At 38.8% G+C, this 9,831-nt stretch overlaps 1 protein-coding gene across 1 annotated transcript; it reads right to left on the bottom strand.

Annotated features, from left to right (window-relative positions):
- Nucleotides 1–8,235: 8,235 nt before the first annotated feature.
- On the bottom strand, nt 8,236–9,133 carry LOC133047790 (zinc finger CCHC-type and RNA-binding motif-containing protein 1-like). Its single transcript, XM_061131303.1, has one exon. It carries the CDS (start codon nt 8,926–8,928, stop codon nt 8,320–8,322), a length of 609 nt encoding a protein of 202 aa, XP_060987286.1. The 5' UTR covers nt 8,929–9,133; the 3' UTR covers nt 8,236–8,319.
- Nucleotides 9,134–9,831: the final 698 nt, after the last annotated feature.

Here is a 9,831-nt window from a genome sequence, read left to right as displayed (position 1 = left end):
GGAAAGTAGCAGGGTGACACGTTTTTCTTTCCAGGATAGAGCAGGTGAGAGCCAGCAGGCCTCCTCCGTGTGTTTCCCTGTCCTGCCGAGTCCCCACGTGACATGGTGACAGAGTTCACAAGACCCGATGCTTGTGGATCCCCAGATGCTGCATGTAGATGGGTGTGAGCAACCTGCATGGTACCTTCTGCTAGAAAAAAAGAAAAAGAAAAAACTTGTTTTTTTCAGCCACTGAGATTTGTTACCATAACATAGCCACACTTCTACTGACTGATAGAGATGATAAGGTGGAAATCCTTATTATCTTTCCTACTCTTCAAGTCAATACACCTCTGACCACTTTTTAAAACTCCAACATAGCCGTCACGATATACTAAGAAACGCTAGAGGGCACAATGGCGTTGCGGAAAACTTGGACCCATACTGTAAATGAAGTAAGGTGTGGGATCTGGCAAAAATTAATGCAACAGAAAAATAGATCGTGGAAAAATCACTAGCTTTGAAAACAACTGTTTTCTTTGCCAGTCTCTTAGCCACATGTCACAATCTGAAGATCACTTTATTAAAAGAAAACTTTCAACACTTCAACACAAAACTAGTAAATTCCAAGAACACGGGAAGCCTATATACTTTTTCAAATAGGAAAAACTAATGGGAATGGCCTCAGTGTAAGAGACACATTTGTCTTCCATCTGTGTTTTGTTTCTGCCTTCGGATGTGCCCGTCTGCCAGCACTGTTAGGCCATGGAATCCGGACGTATTGTAAACCAGCAGCTTGAGAGAGCTCAGGTTTCTAAAGTCTCCTTGTTATGAGAGGTGACCAGATGCTGCAAACATCAAGCTGTGACAGGAAGCTCCCCTCCCACCCCAATGTCATCCTGCGTGCTGAGCAGACTTCCTTTTCCCGTTTCCTTTTTCCCCTCTCTCTCCTTTTTTTTTTTTTTTTTTTTTCTTCAAAGTCTGCTGCCAAAACTGTCTTCCTCTACTGTTGTTCTGATGACATCACCCCCTTCCCTAACTTGCCCTTAGCCTCCGGGTCCCAGTTTGCCTTCATTTCCTTGGGTGGCCCTTGGGCTGCCTCTACATACAGTTAAGTCCCCGACACACAAACCTTCAAGTTTCGAACTTGGGTTGATGTGTGCGAGGGTTCCATCAGCACCAGGCAGGAGTGACATGGCAGCCCGCCCTCCGTCTCCTGTTGCTGACGATCCTTCAGCTCTGCCATCTCCCACCTCCTGCAGTCAATGTGCCTTCTTGCCTATTCGCTCCATGTCAACCTCTGTATGTACTGTAAAATTCAAGTATTCTCTTTATTTTTTGTGTTTGTTTTATAATATTACATGTGTGACAAGTATTATAAGCCTATTACAGTGTAGTACTACATGGTTGGTCGTGTTGGCTGAGTACCTAGGCTCATTCTGTTGGACTTAAATGAACAGGATCTCAGAACAGAACGGGTCTGTACGTAGGGGACTTTACTGCATTTTTGCCCTGCTGTCTGCTGCTTCTCAGCACTGCTACGTGGGACTGTTGTTCTTGATGTCCCAGTGCTGAAGCATCCTTTTTCACTTCTAACAAAGAAAGTATTCCTAGGTCTCTTCCAAACCAGCTTCATGTATATATTCGTTGCTCAAGCACATATTTAGCACCATCTGCATGCATGGCATGGCTCTGGATACTGGAAGAGGACATACAAAAGTGAAAGACACGGTCCTCAAACTGGAAACGACCAGGTAGTCATTTGTGCTGAGGCTTTGGGAAACCAACATGAGGGATGAAATAGCAGGAGGAAAGTACGCAGTGATACTAAATAACTGCACCATCAGAGTTGCAGACGTGGGATCATTCTAATTATCATCTTGTCAAAATTATCATTTCAACAAAAAGTGACTTGAGTCTTAAGTTGGTGTTAAGGATATGATCCTTATACCAAATTACAAACACTATGATCTCCATTGCATATCATGCTCCTTACTAAAAAAAAAAAATTAAAAATTAAAAAAAATTTTCTCACCTGTCCTGTGGTTAAGACTCCCTGCTTCCAATTCAGAGCGCATGGGTTCGAACTCTGATCAGAGAACTAAGATCCCACATGCCTCATGGCCAAAAAACCCAAACATAAAACAGAAGGAACATTGTAACAAATTCAATAAAGACTTTAAAAATTATCCACATTTTTTTTAAAAATCCTAAAAGAAAAAAATCTATTTGCTATGTCTTCATTTGCATGGAAAATTCCGCGGACAGAAGAGCCCGGCAGGCTACAGTCCTTGGGATTGCAGAGTTGGACACAACTTGGTAACTAAACAACAGCAACAAATATGCTCATATATTAGTTTCATTTTTAAAAGATGCTTGTTGCCATCCACTAAATTGATTTTCCCACTCACTAAGGAATTGCAAACCACAGTATGAAAAGCTTTGCTCTAATAAACTCCCTTCAATTTACTATGGAAAATCTGAAGTGTTAAGAACTTGAGAAACTTAAGTAGCTACAAAACGTGATACATCACATTAATAGAATGAAGCGTAAAAATTATATGATCCTCTCTATAGATGCAGAAAAAGCATCTGACAAAAGTCAACACCCTTTGATGATCAAAGCTCTTAAGAAACTGAATGTAGAAGAGACATAGCTCACATAATATAGACTGTATCTAAGAAACTCATAGCTAACATCACACTCACTGGTGAAAGTCGGAAAGCTTTTCCTATAAAATCAGGAATGAGACAAAAGTGCCCACTCTCACAACTCCTATCCCACATAATACGAAAGTTCTAGTCAGAACGATCAGGCAAGAATAAGAGATAAACGCAATCCCAGTGGCAAAAAGAGAATAGGGGCACAACTCACTATCCACTGGGGGGAAAAGAGAAAAAGAAAATTGCTACTTCCTGTCCTACAACATCAAACATATTCAAATGGTCTAAAAAAAAATTTTTTTTACGTTTTATTTTGTATTGCGGTTATCCCGTTAACAATGTTCTGATAGTTTCAAGGGAACAGGGAAGGGGCTCAGCCGTACATACACATGTATCCATCCTCCCCCAAACTCCCCTCCCATCCAGGCTGCCGCATAACACTGAGCGAGTTCCCTGCGCTGAACAGCGGGCAAATGGACGAACTTTTTTTAATGCAAAAGAAAATCACAAAAATGCTAGGAAAAAAAGTATATAAATAATTTTAGAATCGGAAAGAAGATTTTTAAGACCGGTGATTTAAAAGAAGTCAAAAAGAGACTACCCTGGTGGCCCAGTGGATAGGAACCTGCCGCCAATACAGGGCACATGGATTGGACCCCAGGTGCGGGAAGACTGCACGTGCCTCGGAGCAGCTGAAGCCTGTGCGCCGCACCTGCTGAGCACGTGTGCGGCAACGACTGACGCCTGCGCAATGAGAAGCCGCAGCACCACCCGGAAAAGGAACCCCCGCCCGCCGCAACTAGGGAAAGGAAAACCCATGCAGCAACGAAGACCCAGTGCCGCCAAATAAATACATAATTTTTTAATTTAAAAAAAAAAAATGAAGAAACCAAGGAGGAAGAGATTGATAAATTGCCTAAAATAGTTCTCAGTTTCTCTGTAGTAAAAGAAAACCAAAAAAAAAAAGAAAAAAAAGAAAAGAAAACCTACAAAGTTAAGCGGCACATGAAAACTTGGGGGGAAATGTTGCCATCATTTATGAAAAGTAAAGAATTCAAAATCTCAAAATAGAGCACTTACAAATTCATAAAGACAGTCACACATAAACGCGAAGTTGCTAAAGGATGGATCACAAAATTAGAAATATGAATGGCCAATACATTTGCAGAAAATCTTGAAGAAATTTTTCTTTCTCTAAATGGATAGTCAGCTGTCCCAGTATCCTACTCTTTCCATTGGAGATTACATAATTGCTTTTATTTCCTTCCTAGTATGCATTTTATACTTATTGCTTTGACCTAGTCTACATAGCATAAATGGTGCTGGATGTGCTGACTAACTTTATTGTGATAATATTTTACAATGTATACAGGCATCAAAATCATCACATTGTACATCTTGAACTTACACAATTTTTACTGTTGGATATTAGCTGCTCAGTTGTGTCTGATTCTTTGCCACCCCATGGATTGTAGCCCACGAAGTTCCTCTGTCCACAGGATTCTCCAGGCAAGAATACTGGAGTGGGTAGCCATTCCCTTCTCTAGGGGATCTTTCTGACCCAGGGATGGAACACAGGTCTCCCCCACTGCACAATGTTATCTGTTATACATCAGTAAAGCTGCGGGGGAAAGGATTAGAGTTCCAAAAGGGCATAAAATTCTGGAACCAGGATTTTCTTTTAATCAAGACATAATTTACATACCATAAAATTCACCCTTTAACGTGTACAATGCAATGGTTTTTAGTATATTCACAGGGTTGCGCAAACATTACCACTATCACATTCCAGAATATTTTCTTCACCCCTAAAGAAATTCCATACCCACTAGTAATTGGACAAGAATTGATATTTATTTCCAGTCCAAACATCTTTCCACTGTCATAGCTTCCTATGGATTTTCAAACTGATTACCTTAAGGTAAGTAAAGCTTATTAAGTGTTTACATGAACTTCTAAATGACCAAATTTATCAAATCCTTGCTAGGACTTTACATTATTCTGTGCTGTTTATCATCTCGGGGTTTTATATAAGTTTCTGTATTCTCTGACTTTTTTGTTTGGTTTTTTAATTTCTACCAGATTCTTGAGGGTACGTAACAAACGCTCAGGAACTAATCCTGCGTACATGTACACTAAACAGGCTCAGGAAATGCTTTGTTCTTTGGATGTATAGCTCATCATCTCAAAGGAAATGAGACTGGTGATTTTTAAAGAGAATATGTGAGACTTGGAGACTTTTGCAAAAGGAGGAATGATTTTTTTTCTGTTTCGAGGTTTTCAAATAAAATCCACAACTAGACAATAGGTCCTTAAGAGGGCGAAGGAGAATCTAAATATTTTCCTGAACAGAAATTCAAATAAATTTTAAAAGGGCTTCACTCTAATATAAACAAAATTTCCAGTCTGGTTTTCAAAACATCCATTACTTAGTCTCCAACTCTGCTTCTACTTAAACTTGTTGGAATTCATTTTACATAAAATGAACATGGATGCCAATTTTCTCTTTTATGCCAAAATTACCAGGTGTCAGAAAAAAAAAAAAATCTCTACTTTGAAGTTAGTCACATTTGGAATTTTTAAATAGCATCCTCTGAAGTATGAATCATTATACACTGATTCTTCAGTACATGGTTGTTGATTCTTTGGTAAACACGGTTTCAAGTGTTCAGAAGCACAGGGGCCCACAGAAGTCAATGACCAGAACTTAGTGCTCAAAAATTTGAAATGGTTGTAGATCAGTCCACTATGTGTGTGTGTGTTCAGTTGTGTCTGACTCTCTGAGGCCCAATGGACCATAGCCCGCCAGGTTCCTCTGTCCGTGGAATTTTCCAGGCAAGAATACTGGAGTGGGGTGACATTTCCTACAGCAGGGAATCTTCCTAATCCAGGGATCGAACTCACATCTCTTGCATCGCCTGTGTTGGCAGGTAGATTCTTTACCACTCATGCCACCTGAGAAGACTTAGTCCACTATAAAGAAATAAAAATGATGATGATGACAATGAAGCTAAAAGAAAATTTTTAAAAATAGTGGCTAGCTCTTTTGAACAAAACAAAATCTCTTTAAAAAATTAAATTAGCTATAAACACTAATTTTATTAGTCTCTAATGAAAATGTCCAAACTATGTATTTTAACATTAAATTTGGTAGTATAGTAATTCCTCTTTCTCTGAAAAAAAAATCTACATCTTTGAAAATCTTAATATTTATGTTTGTTGAATTCCAATACAAAGACAGTATCCTGCCATTGATTTTTCCAGTTCTTCAAGTTAATAAAATCATAAGATCTCTTTTAATACAGCATAAACTGAAATATACAGAATTTGTCAGGAGGTATTCTATAAATGTTTTATGAATGAATGAATAAGCTGATTTTTAACAGATTCAACAACCTTACCTCATTTGGGTTCTTAGCCATGATTTTTTTTTTTTTTTTAATGGTTTGGTGATTTTTTTTTTTTTTAATTGGAGGATAATTGCTTTACAATGTTGTGTTGGTTTCTGCCATATATCAACATGAATCAGCCACTGGTATACATATGTCCGTTCTTTCTTGAAACTGTTTTTTTGTTTTTGTTTTTGTTCTGTTTTGCTTGCATCTTTTTTGTGTGGGAGGGGCGGGTTATGACCTATTTACTGACTGTGAGCACTGAATTAAGTTGACTTGGAAGGTTTAACTACAGTTACTTAACCTTAGTAGATTAAAATGTAAACCTTAATGTTGATTTAACATACATCCTTTGTATTTGGCAACGTAAATTATATATGCTGTAGATACAGTCATTTTTCAGATATTTGGTTCTTCAGTTGAAGACCGTGGTTTGAGGGAGATGTCATTGGAAGACTGCCCTGATAGATGCCAAATACTAATCTCCAGAAAGTTATACTTAATTCATATGTTCTTTCTGAATTGAATTCATTCTTTTAAGGCTAATCTCATACATCTTTTTAAGTTTGCCCCCAAACTTGCCCCCTCTTTCTTAGGGATGTAAGATTACCCAATAAAGAATTTCCTATGAATTTGTAGAATCCCACATTTTTTTAATAAGTGGCTTTCGTATGAAAGCAAAGGCAGGATTAGAAATAGAATCTGAAGATATAAAATGAAGTAAAAGGGTTAGCTGCTCAGTAGTGTCCAACTCTTTGAGATCCCATGAACTGTAGCCCACCAGGCTCCTCTGTCCATGGGATTCTCCAGGCAAGAATACTGGAGTGAGTTGCCATTCCCTTCTCCAGGGTATCTTCCCGACCCAGGGATTGAACCTGGGTCTCCTGCATTGCAGGCAGATTCTTTACTGTCTGAGTCACCAGGGAAACACAGAATCCCACATTTAAAAAAAAAAAAATTATTTATTTATTTATTTTTTTTTTAATTTTTTTGGTCACACTGAGCAGCTTGTGGGATCGTAGTTCCCCGACCAGGTATTGAACCCAGGCCCACGTCAGTGCTGGGTCTAAGCACTGCACTGCCAGGGAAGTCCCAGAATCCCACATTTCTTATTTGCATTTCCTAATTATAAAGGCAGTTTACCAATTTTAATTATTTTAGAATTTGGAGAAATAAATGCAGTTTTACATAGTCATTGAAATAACACTAAAAAAAAAATTCTTTTCTGCAATCACAGTGACTTTCTGTAGAACAGGCTTTGGAGCATTTCCTGTTATTAGCTGTGTGTTGTTTAACCTCTCCAAGCTGTGGGGATCCAATCTGCAAATGGGAATAATACTGCCAGCCTCCAGGGTGTTTATGAAGATTCAGTGAAAGATGCAGGTAATCCTAGTATCTTTACTGTCAGTCACATTAACTCATTCGCAGGACAGTTCATCAAACCATAGATGTTACATTAAGTATTTGTTGTGTGTCTTATTCCTTTAAGGGGCTTCCCTGGTGACTCAGATGGTAAAGAATCTGCCTGCAACGCAGGAGACCCTGGTTCGATCCCTGGGTGGGGAAGATCCCCTTGAGAAGGGAATGGAAACGCACTCCAGTATTCTTTTTTTTTTCTCTTGAGAAAACTTTATTAACATGAATAACAATAAATCACTCCAAACTTTCCACAGTCTTTATGAAGTTTTTGTTTTAAAGACGAAATTTATTTCAAAAGTTCTTATATAAACCAATCATGAATAAACTTTTATAATGAACTTCTCAAATCTTTTTACTATCTACCTTTCTGGCTTAGCTGGTAAAGAATACGCGTGCAATGCGGGAGACCTGGGTTCGATCCCTGGGTTGGGAAGATCCCTTGGAGAAGGGAAAAGCTACCCACTCCAGTATTTCTGGCCTGGAGAATTCCATGAGCTGTATAGTCCACGGGTTCACAAAGAGTCGGACACGACTGAGCGACTTTCACTTTCTTCTTGGGATAGCATTGTTATGATAGCATTACATTTTCTTTTGTATTCAAATGAACTATTTTAAAGATTAATGATTATTAGCAAATCTTGATGCAAGATAAACATGATACTATAAAATTACCATTTCCTATCAACTATCTAAAGTAAAAAAGTATTTGGTACTAAGTGTTCTTATGTTCAAACTCTAAAAGTAATTTTTAATCCCAAGGGAACTTGGTACTCCAAGACTTAAAAAAAGTTTTTAATGATATTTACATAATATATATATTTTTAATCACTAAGTTCCTCCTCATCACTGAAGTATGTGCTTTTCTTTATCCTTGGGCGTCTTGAATCATCTGATGTTGAAGGACCTCCTGAACTGGGTTTCCATTTTTTTGTTCTTCTTCAGTTTTGGCTTGCTGGAAAGCTATAGCCTGACTGAGGCTGTCAAGAGCAGGATCTTCCCCTTCATCTTCACTTTCTTCTACTTCTTCAATTTCTTCTTCTGGTTCAGGAGTTTTCTTTTTTTTCTTTTTCTCTTTCTTCTTTGGAGGTTCACGTTCTCCAAGCATATCTTTAGGACAGGCATAACTTAAGTGTCCGCTTTCCCCACATTCATAACACTTAGATTTATCAAAGTAGTTTCGTCTTCGGATGAACTCAGCTGCTCTTCCATTGTCAATAGCAATGCTTGCTTTTATCACTCTACCAAATAACTGTTTGTTGTTTATTGCCCTGGTACAGTTTTGTGCAGAGTCTTTATCCAAAAATAAAATAAATGCAACCCCTTTACTCCTCCTGGTATCTTTATCTTTCATTATAGTAACCTTTACAACTTTGCCATACTTGGAAAATATCCGATATAAGTCATTGTTGGTCAGGGAAAAGGGCAGATTGGATACATACACTGTGCTTTTACTTGGGGCCAATCCACCACTCATTTCTTCAAGTGGGGCGGGCCCGGGGGATAGGGCCAGAAGAGCGCGAGCCCTCAGCTCACTTGGGGCTCAACCCCGACCGTTCGTCGTTCCTTGCAGCTGCCTCGGCATCACGGGTCCCGGGAAGGGTCAGGCGCAGGAGACGAGAAAGTTGATACCGTGCCTCCTCCCGGCTTTCCTTTGACCCAAACCCTGGAGGTGGGCTCAGGGGCGGGCGCTTTTCGCACTCCAGTATTCTTGCCTGGAGAATTTCATGGGCAGAGGAGCCTGGCGGGCTACAGTCCATGGGGTCGCAAAGTGTCAGACACAACTGAGCAACTAACACTTATTCCCTTAGAAGGAAGAGCTATTTCAAGTACTGAAAAGCCCTTTTTGTATACAAGTAAAAGAAGCATAAATACACTTTGCTAAAGGATTAAAAATGCATTATGGTTTACATCCCATAATAAGATCTTGTCCGATTTTAATTGCTCACAGATGTAAAAAAAAAATGATCTATACCACTGAAAATACGAAAAGAAGGCCTAGCTTAAAGAAATATTAAAACAGGTTTTCAAAAACACAGATTTATTCTAAACGTATTTTTAACCGGAGCACAAAGTTAGCTTGCAAAATATTTAAAAATAAAAAGTTCCCTGATTCCAATCCTTTATGTTTTATGATCTGATGTCAGTTAATTCAAGAGATAAGAGCCTGACTGATTTGCAGTTTCTTTTCTAAATCTTTGATGTAGGTAAACATTCTAACTTCTTGCCTCCAAGCAAAGTTATGTTCTACTTTCTATAACCCATTTGTAAAAGATTTCCAGGAAGTAGCAATCTGGTAGCAATTTTAGTCGGGGGTTTAAACTCACTGTCAGAGACACTGACTTATTCTGACCACACATCAGGCTTAATGTATCAGGCC

The sequence above is a fragment of the Dama dama genome, chromosome 27 (genome assembly GCF_033118175.1).
Source record: "Dama dama isolate Ldn47 chromosome 27, ASM3311817v1, whole genome shotgun sequence".
In the NCBI taxonomy this organism is placed as follows: domain Eukaryota; kingdom Metazoa; phylum Chordata; class Mammalia; order Artiodactyla; family Cervidae; genus Dama; species Dama dama.
The sequence above is the reverse complement of the archived record's forward strand: the minus strand, read 5'-3'. Positions and strand labels throughout refer to the sequence as shown.

What these genes read in the sequence shown, in the direction of transcription:
- LOC133047790 (XM_061131303.1), bottom strand. Translation starts at nt 8,928, where the DNA reads ATGAGTGGTGGATTGGCCCCAAGTAAAAGCACAGTGTATGTATCCAAT.